Source organism: Chiloscyllium punctatum, chromosome 13, assembly GCF_047496795.1.
Source record: "Chiloscyllium punctatum isolate Juve2018m chromosome 13, sChiPun1.3, whole genome shotgun sequence".
Lineage (NCBI taxonomy): Eukaryota > Metazoa > Chordata > Chondrichthyes > Orectolobiformes > Hemiscylliidae > Chiloscyllium > Chiloscyllium punctatum.
Window position 1 is genome coordinate 4,993,455 of NC_092751.1, and position 14,368 is coordinate 5,007,822.

General features: G+C 46.1%; 1 protein-coding gene across 1 annotated transcript in view; it reads left to right on the forward strand.

Moving 5' to 3' along the window:
• Positions 1-564: 564 nt before the first annotated feature.
• LOC140484467 (endogenous retrovirus group 3 member 1 Env polyprotein-like) overlaps positions 565-14,368 on the forward strand; it is a 100,303-nt gene continuing 86,499 nt past the window's right edge. The window contains exons 1-2 of the mRNA XM_072582874.1: positions 565-672; positions 4,320-5,815. Of these exons, the coding sequence (XP_072438975.1) occupies positions 4,499-5,815 (1,317 nt within the window). The 5' untranslated portion in view covers positions 565-672; positions 4,320-4,498. The remainder of the gene's footprint in view (positions 673-4,319; positions 5,816-14,368) is intronic.

The following is a 14,368-nucleotide window of genomic DNA, read 5'->3' on the forward strand; positions in this document are numbered from 1 at the left end:
CCATAAACACAGGCAGGGAAGGATGAGTCCTTGACTGATAAAGACTGCAGGACAGGGAAACGACTCGAGAGACATCTGCTACAGATTGATACAGAGACATCTGCTACAGCACAGACAGAGAAGAATAAGTCTTTGACTGATAAGACTACAGGGAGAGAAAAATAACACCTCTAGGGTCTGGAGGCATGAAGGGGAGGGTCTGAAGACATTTGTTGCAGACTTTGTAATAAGGATGCAAGTTGGAGAATAATGATGTTTTTAAGAATGTGAACCTCATGGCTCGTTAGAACCAAGGAGGGGAGGGACTTGTACTGTATATAATGAGAAACTTTGTAAGCCTCAGCGCGCCTTTTACTCAGAAGGGTGCCCATTTCTGCAGACTTGCTAATAAACCTTTGTTTTCCTGAATTTGTCTAGAGCGATTATTAAGAAGCGATTTTCGTTTCTAACAACTTGGGGGCTCATCCGGTCAACACTCCGGCCGCAAGGGGAGCTAAGGAAGGACATCGGAGAAGGTGCACCCTGCCGATTTCGGCAGTCCCTGATTCCTTGCTTGTTGCCCCGCGCGGCTTGAGCGAGTGATACCCGGGAGGCTCAGGAAAACAAAGGAGGGGTGTAGCCGAGGCAGTGGGGACGGTTAACGATCGAGTAATTTCGGTGCACCGAACCCAGGTAAGAAAAAACTTGCGGGGACCGTGTTTCCGGAGACCTGGGGACCTACGGGGTCCCTGTGGATTTTTCTACAGAGACGTGGGACTCAGGTATCTAGAGGCCGGGGCTCGCCTGTGAGGGATTTTGCAGAGACCGTGTTTGAGGAGGAACGTGGACCTACGGGGTGCCTGTGATCTGTGTCACAGAGACGTAGGACACAGGAATCCAAAGACCGGGGGTGCCTGCAAAGGAACCTGGGCGATCACGGGACTGAAGGTCCGGGAATTGGCTAAATTGTGATAGATTATCACGGGATAATACGAGAAATACAAAGTCCTCGGCAATGGGAAATAGGGGATCCAAAGTGATTAAGGGAAGGGTAGGCTTAAACAGGAACAATGACACATAGCCCGGGGTACCTGACGATAGTCCGTTAGGAAGAATGTTAAATAATTGGAATCAGGGTGGGAGAAAAGGAAAATCTAGAAGGAAGATGGTAAAATACTGTGAAAAGTGGTCCCAGAAACCTATTCAGGGCGACTCAGTGTGGTGGCCTAGCTTCGGTACTGACGAAGACTGGGTCCGGCAAGCTCTCATTTTATATGTCAATTCAAAACCTGATGATAATCTGGAAGAAAGTGATTATGCCTTTTGTTGGCTACCGGTTACGATATCTTGCCAAATGCAGGCAACTAATGAAGACTCGAGAAGGCAGAAAGAATGGGAACCTTTAGATCACTTACCACCGCCCTACGTGACCCCGTCTGCCCCACAAAATGTTCCTTCGGGTGACGACGAGTCAGAGGAAGGGGAAGACAATGGGGGGAATCACAGGCTACCTCAGGGGTACAGACCAGATCTCGAGCTGGAAGGGGTCACGGACAAAACCCTACCTCAATTGCAATAATGAATCCACTCCGGGAAGTGCCCATGGGGGGCGAGGAAGGAAGGACGGGATATGTGAACGTTCCCTTGACGAGTACTGAAGTACGAAATTTCAGGAGGGAGATGAAGGGTCTACTAGAGGACCCCATGGGCCTGGCTGAACAATTAGATCAGTTCCTGGGTCCGAATACTTACACGTGGGAAGAGATATGTTCCATCATGAAAACATTGTTCTCTAGCCAGGAACGTCAGATGATACGACAAGCTGCGCTCTTGGTCTGGGAGAAAGAGGGGGGAGAAGGAGGGGAGCAAAAGTTTCCCCTCACCGACCCCGAGTGGAATAAGAACACGGAGGAAGGACGGCGCAACATGAGAGACATGCGGGAATATTGGATAAAAGGAATAAGACAGGCAGCCCCGAAGGGGCACAATTTTACCAAGGCCTTTGGTAATCATCAAAACCCGGAGGAGACCCCTACGGACTTCCTAGACAGGATTAGGAAGAACTTGCAGCAGTTCGCTGGGGTGGACCCTGAGACAGACGTGGGGCAACAACTCATACGGGTAGAGTTTGTATCAAAAGCCTGACCGGACATACGAAAGAAGTTAGAGAAAATGGATGATTGGGATAGTAAATCTCTAAGTGAACTACTACGGGACACTTAAAAGGTGTTTGTGAGAAGGGACGATGAGAAGCAGAAGAAGGCGACAAAGATAATGATGCAAACGGTGCAACAAATGACAAGCTGGAAGAAGGGAAAAGGGGGAGCCGTGGCAGAAACAGGAAAGGGGAGAGTCGTGGCAAGAGCAGAGGAAAAGAGAACCATGGCCGGAACAAAGGAAGAGTGGAGGAGCGCGAGACCGCGACAGGGAAACGAAGAGGATACTCAGATGTTACTACTGTAATGAAGAGGGACATTTTAAACGGGAGTGCCCCCGCTACAAGCGGGAGGTGCACTGATGGAGGAAGATTAGGGAGGTCGGGGGTTCCTACCCTTGGGGCAAAAGGACTATAGACAGGAACCACTGGTAAACTTGAAAGTAGGACCCCAAGGATCGGAGATCACATTTATGGTGGACTCGGGAGCCGAAAGATCAAGTATAATCCAAATACCCCCCGGCACCCGAGCAGGAGGAAAAGTTATGGGGATATCTGGAATTGGAGGACAGAAATTACAAGTCCCAGTGGTGGAGGACGTGGAAATTGGATATGAAAACAGAACTACTAAACGAGACCTCCTTCTACTGCCATCGGCGGGGTTTAATTTGTTAGGAAGAGACTTGCAGGTCAAACTAGGGATCGGAACGGTACCAAGTAACGGGGAAATGGTGGTAAGATTGTTCGCCCTCACCGAAGAAGATGATCAACAAATAGACCCGGAAGTATGGTACCGAGAAGGGAACAGAGGGGCTTTAAACATCAAACCTCTCCAAATCACCATGTTACCAGGAAGAGGCCCCGTAAGAAGGAAACAGTACCCGATTGCTATGAAAGGACGGGAGGGGTTACAACCTGTGATAGAAAGATTAATCACAGATGGACTACTGGAGGAATGTATGTCCCCTTTCAATACTCCAATACTCCCTGTGAGGAAGCCGGATGGGACATATAGGCTGGTGCAAGACTTGCGGGGGTTGAATGAAGTAGTCCAGGCTAGGTACCCGGTGGTACCCAATCCCTACACGTTAATGAGTAAAATTTCCCCCGAACATGAATGGTTCAGCGTAATAGATCTGAAGGATGCCTTCTGGAGTTGCCCCCTTGACGAAGAAAGTCGGAACCTTTTTGCCTTTGAATGGGAGAATCCCTCCACAGGACAAAAGCGACAGTTAAGATGGACAGTCTTGCCGCAGGGATTCACGGAGTCACCCAACTTGTTTGGACAAATACTGGAGCAGATCTTAGGAGGATTTCGGTGTAACGCGGAGAATCAATTGCTCCAATATGTCGATGATCTCTTGCTCTCAGGACCAAGAGAGGAGGAGGTACGGGCAGACACCGTTGCCCTGCTGAACTTCCTGGGGAAACAGGGCCTACGAGTCTCCAGGACAAAACTCCAGTTTGTGGAGCAAGTAGTAAGATATCTGGGCCATCAAGTCAGTAAGGGGCATCGCCGTATCACGCCAGAACGAATATCAGGGATTACGGGTATGCCAATACCCAGGACGAAGAAGGAAATCAGACAATTCCTGGGGCTAGTAGGATATTGCCGATATGGATTGAAAGTTACACCACTTTAGTAAAATTCTTGTACGACAAACTGGGACAAGAAGGACAAAAGGTGGACTGGTCAGATGAGGAGGAGCAGCGATTTAATATTATTAAAAGTAAACTGATCCGAGCTCCGGTATTAGCTTTACCCACCCTGAAGGAACCATTCCAGTTATATGTCAATAGCGCCAGCGGAATTGCCCAGGGCGTGCTTACCCAGCTGCGGGCAGGGAAACGTCAGCCAGTTGCATTTTTGTCAAAAATGTTAGATCCTGTCTCATGTGGATGGCCGACCTGTATACAAGCAGTGGCAGCTACGGCAATGTTAGTGGAAGAGGCCCGAAAACTTACCTTTGGAGGAAGGATCACAGTATATTCCCCACATTCGGTTAGTGCCATACTGGCTCAGAAGGCTCACCGCTGGTTAACAGACTCTCGCATCCTGAAGTATGAGACGATGAAATGCTGTTCGGATTACCATATTGGAGTAAGGTTGATGGATGTCCCACTTTACAAGGGGGAGATGTATTTGTCAGAAACTATTTACTGGCCTTATCCCGTTCTTTTGCAGAACTCCGGAGATTGGGTACTTGTTAAGACCTGGAAGGCCGAAAAGCTCCAGCCGCGGTGGGAAGGACCGTTCCTGGTTCTGTTAACAACTGAAGCAGCTGTTCGGACGAAAGAAAAAGGGTGGGTCCACGCATCAAGGATAAAGGGGCCTGTTCCGTCTGAAGAAGAAAGCACTTGGACATGCGAGCAAGGGGACAAGCCGTTGGTGGTAAAACTGAAAAGACAGCAATAATGAACTCTACTTGGACTGTATTGGTGGGGATATTGATCAGTTTACTCCTGTATGTGGGGGAGGGTGAGGGGAGATGTGACAAATGTCGAACTATAGTAAGACTTGGGATTCGAATCTACACGGGATCATTTGTGTCCCATTCCTATGTGGACGATTGGTGTTATGATGTGAGTGCACGCCATGAATGTTGGGAGGGCGGAAGACCCTATTATCAGGTGTATAATAAGGGATACGGTGGCAAAATCCGTGGATGCCCTATAAATGAGCGCTGGGTATGTATTAGCAAAACTGGAAGGTGGGACCCATCTTCCGTGTTGCTCAGAGAGCAGGTTGACAGAGTCAAGGAGACCAAGATACAGAACACTGATCGGGGGTTGGGGAAAGAGCAAGACCGTCAGGGAACGGTCGTGCTCTCTAAAGTGCCATCTGTATACGAAGAGGTAGAAGGAAAGATTGAACTCCCTGATATTACACAAAACCTGTTTATTGATCTCACCTCTAGAATAGCCACTGTTTTAAATGTTAGCAATTGCTGGGTTTGTGGGGGTCCGCATATGTCAGAACAATGGCCGTGGACTGGCCAAAGCTTAGACATAGGGGAATTGCTGCAAACCACTTGGACTCATGTCAACGAAAGGAAAAGCCAGGGGTGGAGACTGACAAACAGCCCTGAGGGCCAGTTCTGTATTGAAGGCAAGGGGACCGTGGAGGTAGGGATTAGTCCCTGTCAGAATGTATTGGATGCGACCACGCGAGTATGGTGGCCTGAGGATATTACTTGGTACATTGCAAACCGAGATCATGGCTCGTGCGTTCCATTACGTACTGATTCCTCCTCTGACAAGCTGGGGGCTGATTACTGGAATTGCAGTGGTCCTGGTCCTTATGAGGGCGTCCCCGGGGTGAAGGAGCTGTGGGATAACGTTGTGAGGCAGGGAGGGCCTGCTCCAGATGGCCTATTTTGGATATGCGGTAATCAGGCATACTCCAAACTGCCCATGGGATGGGCTGGGGTATGCTTCCTAGGTCTAATACGACCTGCGTTCTTCCTATTACCCCGGAAGGAAGGCAACGATTTGGGAATTAAACTCTTTGACTCTCTCCGTAGGTCGCCAAGGGATATCCAAGTCGGTGATTGGGGGGATGAGTGGCCACCGGCCCGGGTTATTGCATACTACGGGCCAGCTACATGGGCACAGGGCGGATCATGGGGATACCGTACTCCTATCTATATGTTAAATCGAATTACCAGGCTCCAAGCAGTCGTAGAGGTTATTACTAACCGGACTGCCCTGGCCCTGGAGCTGCTGGCTAAGCAGCAGGATCAGATGAGGGCTGCTATATATCAAAACCGACTTGCCTTGGATTATTTGTTGGCCTCGGAGGGGGGCGTGTGCGGGAAGTTTAACCTGACTAACTGCTGCCTAGAAATTGACGATAATGGTAAAGCGGTTTTGGAAATTTCCGATGAAATACGGAAATTGGCCCATGTGCCAGTACAATCTTGGCGTCCTCTTAGTGGCATCGGATGGTGGGGTGGTCTCCTAGGTGGTAGTTGGTGGCGCACGGCGCTACTGGTGGTTGGGGGGGGGGCGTGATTCTTCTTCTCGTATTACCCTGCCTAATCCCCTGGATTCAGCTTCTAATTCAGAAAAATATTTCCCGACTCCAGGCAGTGGTGTTTCCACAACATGGGACACGGGAACTTAAGGTGATGTTGCTGCGAAAGTCCAAAGATTTCCCGGGCCCTTAAAGAAGGGGGGGCTTATCTTGGTCTAGGCACATCTTAAAAAAGAAAAGGGTGGAATTGTGAGAGGTAATTTCGGTTTGCAACTTTAAGATGTGCCTAGACCACAGACTGATCTATAATAAAAGATAAAACTTTTGCTTCTTTTCTAAAACATTAGACTTTTGCTTTCTTAAAACATTTTGTATACTCAAAAGTAGAATAGTTTAAAATAGTGCATGCAGTTTGTGAGCAGAGTAAAACAAGCAGGCCCTTGATTGATGAAACCATAAACACAGGCAGGGAAGGATGAGTCCTTGACTGATAAAGACTGCAGGACAGGGAAACGACTCGAGAGACATCTGCTACAGATTGATACAGAGACATCTGCTACAGCACAGACAGAGAAGAATAAGTCTTTGACTGATAAGACTACAGGGAGAGAAAAATAACACCTCTAGGGTCTGGAGGCATGAAGGGGAGGGTCTGAAGACATTTGTTGCAGACTTTGTGATAAGGATGCAAGTTGGAGAATAATGATGTTTTTAAGAATGTGAACCTCATGGCTCGTTAGAACCAAGGAGGAGAGGGACTTGTACTGTATATAATGAGAAACTTTGTAAGCCTCAGCGCGCCTTTTACTCAGAAGGGTGCCCATTTCTGCAGACTTGCTAATAAACCTTTGTTTTCCTGAATTTGTCTAGAGCGATTATTAAGAAGCGATTTTCGTTTCTAACAGAAGCAGAGGGTCAGAGTTGAAGAATGTTGGTCAGACTGCAGGCCTGTGACTGTCCCACAGGGGTTGGTGCTGGGCTCATTGCTGTTTATCTATATCAATGATTTGGATGAGAGTGTACAAGCTATGAGTAGTCAGTTTGCTGATGACAAGAAAATAGTTGGTGTCGTGGACAGTGAGGAAGATTATCAGAAAATGCAGCAGGACCTTGATCAGCTGGGGAAGTGAGCGGAGAAATGGCAAATGGAGTTTAACATACCTAAGTAAATCCACAGGACCCGATCAGCTGGAACCTAGAACTCTATGGAAAGCTAGGGAACTGATTGGTGGGCCCCTTGCAGAAATATTTGTATTAACGATAGTCACAGGTGAGGTGCCAGAAGACAAGAGTTGGGAAACATGGTTCCACTATTTAAGAAAGGTGCTAAGAACAAGCCAGGGATCTATAAACCAGTGAACTTCACTTCAGTGGTAGGCACGTTGTTGGAGGGAATACTGAGGGACAGGATTTACATGTATTTGAAAAGGCAAGAATTGATTAGTGATAGTCAACATGTCTTTGTGCATGGGAAGTTATGTCTTATAAACCTCTTTGAGGTTCTTGAAGAAGTCACAAAGAGGAATAACGAGGGCAGAGCGGTGGACATGATCTGTATGGGCTTCAGTAAAGCGTTCGATAAGGTTCCCCATGGGAGACTGGTTAGTAAGGTTAGATCTCATGGAATATATGGAGAACTAGCCATTTAGGTACAAAACTGGCTTGAAGGTAGAAACAGATAGTGGTGGTGGAGGGTTGTTTTTCACACTAGAGGCCTGTGACCATTGGAGTGCCACAAGGATTGGTGCTGAGTCCACTACTTTTCGTCATTTATATGAATAATTTGGATGTGAACATAGCATGTATAGTTAGTAAGTTTGCAGATGATTGCAAAATTGGCAGTGTTGTGGACAGCGAAGAAAGTTTCCTCAGATTACAATGGGATCTTGAACAGATGGGCCAATGGGCTGAGGAGTGGCAGATGGAGTTTAATTTAGATAAATGTGAAGTGTTTCATTTTGGGAAAGCAAACCTTAACAGGACTTATACACTTAATGGTAAGGTCCAAGGGAGTGTTGCTGAACAAAGAGACCTTGGAGTGCAGGTTCATCACTCCTTGGAAGTAGAATCGCAGGTATATAGGATAGTGAAGAAGGTGTATGGTAAGCCTTCCTTTATTGGTCAGTAAATTGAGTATTGGAGTTGGGAGGTCATTTTACCGATGTACGGGATGTTAGTCAGGCCACTGTTGGAATATTGCATGTATTTCTGGTCTCCTTCCTAACAGAAGGATATTGTGAAACTTGAAAGGATTCAGAAAGAATTTACAAGGATATTGCCAGGGTTGGAAGATTTGAGCTATAGGAAGAGGTTGAATAGGATGGGGCTGTCTCCCTGGAACTTTGAAGGATGGGGGGTGACCTTATAGAGGTTTATAAAATCATGAGGGGCGTGGATATGGAAAAGAGACAAGCTCTTTTCCCTGGGATGGGGGAGTCCAAAACTAGAGGGCATAGGTTTAGGTTGAGAGGAGAAAGATATGAGAGACCTAAGGGACAACTTTTTCACGCAGAGGGTGGTAAGTGTATGGAATGAGCTGTCAGAAGAAGTGGTGGAGGCTGTACAATTCCAATATTTAAAAGGCATCTGGATGAGTATATAAATAGGAACGATTTGGAGGAATATGGGCCGTGTGCTGGCAAGTGGAACTAGATTGGATTGGGATATCTCGTCGGCACAGACAAGTTGGGTCTGTTTCCATGCTGTACATCTCTAGGACTCAAAGGGTGAGGTCTTGGGTTTTAGAAAGTTAAATCAAGACAGAGGGTTCATGCCAAATGTTTGGGCTTTAAGGAGTGTACTGGAACAGAGGGACCTTGCATTTCAGGTGCATGGTTCTCTGAATGTGGAGTCTCAGGTATACAGGACAGTGAAGAAGGCATTTGGCACACTGACCTTCATCAGTTTTGGCATTGAATATAGAAGTTGGGAAGTTGTGTTACAGTTATACAGGACGTTGATGAGGCTGCACTTCGGAATATTGTGTTCAGTTTTGGTGACTTTGCTACAGGAAGAATGTTACTAAACTGGAAAGAGTGCAGAAGAAATTTATGAGGATGTTGGTAGGACACAACTGTCTGAGTTCTGAGGAGAAGTTGGATAAGCTTAGGCCTTTTTTTTTCTTCAGAGTGCAAGAAACTGAGGCTAGATCTTATAGAAGTGTACGAGATCGTGAGAGGCATGGAAAGGTTTAATACACTCAATCTTTATCCCAGGCATGGGGAATCGAGAACTAGAGGGCATCAGTTTAAAGTTAGCGGGGAAAGAACGAAATGGTAACTGAGGGAAAATGCATTTGGAATGAGCTGCTTGTGGAAGTGATTGAAGTGGGCACATTAACAACATTTAAAACTCATTTGGACAAATACACTGAGAGGAAAGGTTTAGAAGGATATGGGCCAAGCTCAGGGAAATGGGGTTAATGTGGAGGACATGTTGGTCATCATGAATCAGTTTGGGCCCAAAGGGCACATCTCCATGCTGGAGGACTCCATGGCTATTGGGGAAATCGATGGAAATAAAACCTAATAAATCCCCAGGGCCTTGTGCTCTCCATCTTTAAGGATGTCCTTAATGAAGTCACCTGAGAAATAGTGGATGCATTGTGATCATTTTCCAGCATTCTAGAGACTCTGGAAGAGCTCTAAAAGATTTGGCAGCATGGTGGCTCAGTTGTTAGCCCTTCTGTTTCACAGCATCTGGAAACTGGGTTCAATTCTAGCCTTAGGTGACTGTCTGTGTGGAGTTTACACATTGTCCGCGTGGGTCTCTCCTGGGTGCTCTGGTTCCCTCCCACAGTCCAAAGATGTGCAGGTTAGTTGAATTGGCAATACTAAAGTGTTCAGGGATGTGTGGGCTAGCTGCATTAGTCAGGACAATGGAGAGTAATAGGGTAGGTGAATGGGGCTGGATGGGATAGTCTTCAGAGGGTCGGTGTGGACTTGTTGGGCCAAATGGCTTATTTCTACACTGTTGTGAGTTTAAGACTGGAGGGGAGCTAATGTGACTGCACTTTTTTTAAAAAAAAGGATGGACAAAGAAAATGGGGAATGATAGGCCGGTTAGCCTGAAACCAATGGAAGGGAAAATGTTGGAGTAAATATTAAGGACATAATAACTAAGCATTTGGAAAGCAGTGACACGACTGGTCTTAATCAGCATGGATTCACAAAAGGAAATCATGCTTGACAAACCATCTGGAATTTTTGACGATGTGCCCAGTACACAAGGGTGAATCAGTTGGTGTTGAGAGTTTGGGCTTTCAAAAGGCTTTTGACAAGGTTTCACACAACAGATTAGTAAGCAAAGTTATGGCTCATGGTATCAGAGGTTGTGATTTGATGTGGATAGAGAACAGGTTGGCAGACAGGAAGCAGAGAGTTGTAATAAGCTGTTGCTTCTCAGAGTGGCATGCAGTGATGGCTGGGGTACCATAGAGACCCGAGCTGTTCACAATACACGTTAATAGTTTGGATGAAGGAATTGAATGCAACATCTCCAAATGTGCAGACAGCTGAGTGGTAGTGTGTGTTGTGAGGAGGATGCTCAGAAGTTGCAGAGTGACTTAGATAGGCTGGCTGAAAGGGTAAATACTTACAAACGCAACATAATGTGGATAAATGAGAAGTTATCCACTTTGTGGCAAAAACAGGAAGGCAGATTATGATTTGAATGGTGGCAGTTTAGATTAGTCCACACCGCCCCGCCGAAGCGCAACCCAACCATACCCCTACATCTACCCCTTACCCAACACTACGGGCAATTTAGGATAGCCAATTCACCTGACCTGCACATCTTTGGACTGTGGGAGGAAACCGGAGGAAAAGATGAAGTCTAACGAGACCTGGGTGTTATTTTGGAACGGTCACTGAAGGTTGCCATGCAGATGTAGGAAATGGGGGAAAGCTCATGGCATGCTGGCCTTCAGAGTGAGAGGATTTGATACAGGACAACGGACGTCTTCTTGCAGTTGTACAGGGCCTTGAGTACATCTTGAGTTGTACACCTTGAGTACTCCGTGCAGTATTGTGATCGCCGAATCTGAGGAAGGACACTCTTCCCATTGAGGGAATCTCACAAAGCTTCAACAGACTGATTCCAAGGATGGCTGGACTGACATATGAAGAAACACTGGATCAATTGGGTTTGTACTCACTGGAATTTAGAAGACTGGGGACAGCCATTGAACCTATGGAATTGTCTACCACAGAGAGCTGTTGGGACCAGGTCATTAGATGTATATTCAGGGAGCTGCAAATGGGTCTTCAGGCCAAAGGGATCAAGGGGTATGGAGAGGAAGCAGGAGTGGATACTGAAATTGAATGATCAGCCATCATCTTCTTGAATGATGGTGCTGCCTCGAATAACCAACATCTGCAGCTATTTTCTATGTTTCTGAGTGTGCAGCAAGTCAGTATCACTGAGCAAACTGGATGGAGTGTTCTGCAGGTCAGTATCACTGAAACAGATTGTGAGGATGTTGATTTCTGCTTAAAGCAGCTTGAGAGGAGAGCAGTAAATATTGTAAGATTGTGCTGTTTAAGTGCATATTTAAAAGCTCGAAGTTAGAAAGCATTTAGAGGAGGGTGGGGTGAGTACTCTGTGGTCTACTCCCTTAAACAAACTATGGTTGGAAGTTTGGACTGTAGTGGGAGTGCTTGGAGTGGGAAAAAGGCCTCTAGTGTCATTACTATTATTGAAGGGAGTATCTCACAAGCTTAATTTCAGGGGATGTCATAACCAGTCTTGCAACAATCATGTAACAAAATGTCAATTGTCCCAATAGCACTGAGCCAGCTCATAGCCTCCCATGTCACCTAACCACAAGCAGCAGGGCATCGTGGGGGACAATTAAACCTCCCCATGAAAGCAGATTGATCTTCTCCACATTCCAGCTGACTCCATCTCCACTCCCACAAACATTAATTAATTCCCTTGTAGATCCAAATTCTGTCAAACTCAACCTTCATTCTCAATAATGACTCAGCATCTGCTACTCTCTGTGGAAGAGAATTACAAAGAGTTAGTTGTGCTCAGTGAAGATGAAGACTGTCCAACAGTTCATCAGTCTCTTTCACCCAGGGCTGGTGTCCGTATCCCATGAATCAAAACTCATTTGTCCTACATCTATTATTCAGCTTCAGATGCCAAACTCTGGTCCAATTTCCACATTGACAATTTCATTGGAGCAGTGCAGAGTCTGTTCAAATTGTCATCTTGTGTTTTAATGTAATCCTCAGATGGCCAGGTTTCCTCAGCAGAATCCCTTTCATTGTCCCTCCTGTGGTCTTGATACCTACATGGATCACCATGTGCAAGGTGATTTGTTTTTATTCACGGATATGGACATGACTGGACAGGAATCCAGTGACCCAGGGAATGTTCTGGAAACTGGGTTCAGATCCTGACATGGCAGATGGTGGAATCGGAATTCAGTAAAATCCTGGAATGAAGAGTTTAATGATGACCTTGAAACCATTATTACTTATTAGGGAAAAAAACACACACATCAGTTTCACTGATATTCAGGGAAGGAAATTATCATCCTTACCTCGTCTAACCTGCATGTGATTTCAGACCCACAGCAATGTGGTTCACTCTTAACTGCCCTCTAAGCAATTAGGGTTGAACAAAAATTCGAGCCTGGCCAGCCAACCCGACATCTGTTGCATCTGTGAATGAGTCAAGACAGCAAATGTCAAACAAGCTCTGAACCCCTGAAAATAAAACAATGCTCCAGGAAAAGCCATCATCACCAGTGAAGGCTCAGTGAGCCTGCATCGTTTTCAGAAACAAAACTAAAAATTGCTGGAAAGCTCAGCAGGTCTGGCAGCATTTGTTGATAGAAATCAGCGATAACGTTTCGGGTAGAGTGATCCATCGTCAGAAGGGATTTCCCTCCACAGATGCTGCCAGACCTGCTGTGCTTTTCCAGCAATTTCTATTTTATCGTTCTGATTTACAGCATCCACAGTTCTTTCAGTTTTTATTCTGCATTGTTGTCGGAGTGTCACTGGCATGCTGTCTTTTACACCAGTTCCACTATCAGGATCAGCACATGGCGTGACAGAGAAAGAAATGGGACAATCTTTCTACAAAATGTGCGATCGGAAGGTTTTGTTTTAATATGTGGTTCTCATACATGCTTCTATTCTGCCATTTCCAGTCACTGTACTATCACTGATAGATTATTCTCTTCAAAAGAAAAAGCAATACTGGAAATAATTCAATATAATGCAAAAGAGTGAGGAGATCATTCTAACAAAGTGTAGGAAAGTTCTGTCACTCAGTGAGAAATAGCTCCCAGCAGAGTCCTGCAACTTACTCCTGTGGACACATTGGTTTGTGCAGTTACCCAGGAACCCGGGGTTTTGTGCTCACTGTTCCATTCATAAGCTTGTCCTTTATTCCTCTCTCCCTGGAGATGCTTGATTGTGGCTCCAGGAAAAAACAAACCCAGGAATATCCAAAACAGAGCTGTCACTGAGTGAATCCAGAGGGTGGATGTTATTGGCAGAGGATTCCCTCTCAGCTGAGAGGCACAGTCCCCTTTCACTTCGACACAGATTCACCTTCCAGTACGCAGACTGGGTACAGTAGTGAGCAGGAACCTGGAGTAACATACCCCACAGGCCTACGAATGTTGAGTGTAATTGGTAATGTTCCATTGCAGCCGAGACAGAGTCCCATTCTCGCTCCTTCATGCCGTGCATGTCCCCAGCAGGAAACATTGAGTCAGAGATATCCTGATAAAACCACACTGTGAGGCCATGTCTCTGAGTGTCTGGGCCTCTAATCTTACAATGAGAGATGACCCTCACTTAGCTCGAGTGGAGACTGGAAAATCTTCAATAGAATTTCAACCTTCAGCACAGACGGTTGAAAGAAGTCGGGGTGGGTGCAGAATCAGCAAAAAATGATGACAGCAGTGATGCTTATAACTTCCAAGGTACACACAGTCCCCTCAGTCTGGATCGGAGCGACTTCAAGACTCTCTTCTTTCCCCGTTTGGAATGAATTCATTTCCCCACAATCTGAATCACATTGAAGATTAAACAGAAACGAAAGAGGTGGAAACACTGTGTAAATAACGGGCAGAGTGGGGTTAGTGTTCAATAATAAATATAGAAACTAATCTGTATTGTATTTCTAATACTGAAGCAGCTCATATGCACTCACTTGATCCACTGCAGACGCTGCAGTTTGTCCACGGTGGAGCAATGAGGGGACAGGATTGTTGGTTGAGTGAGATGGACAAC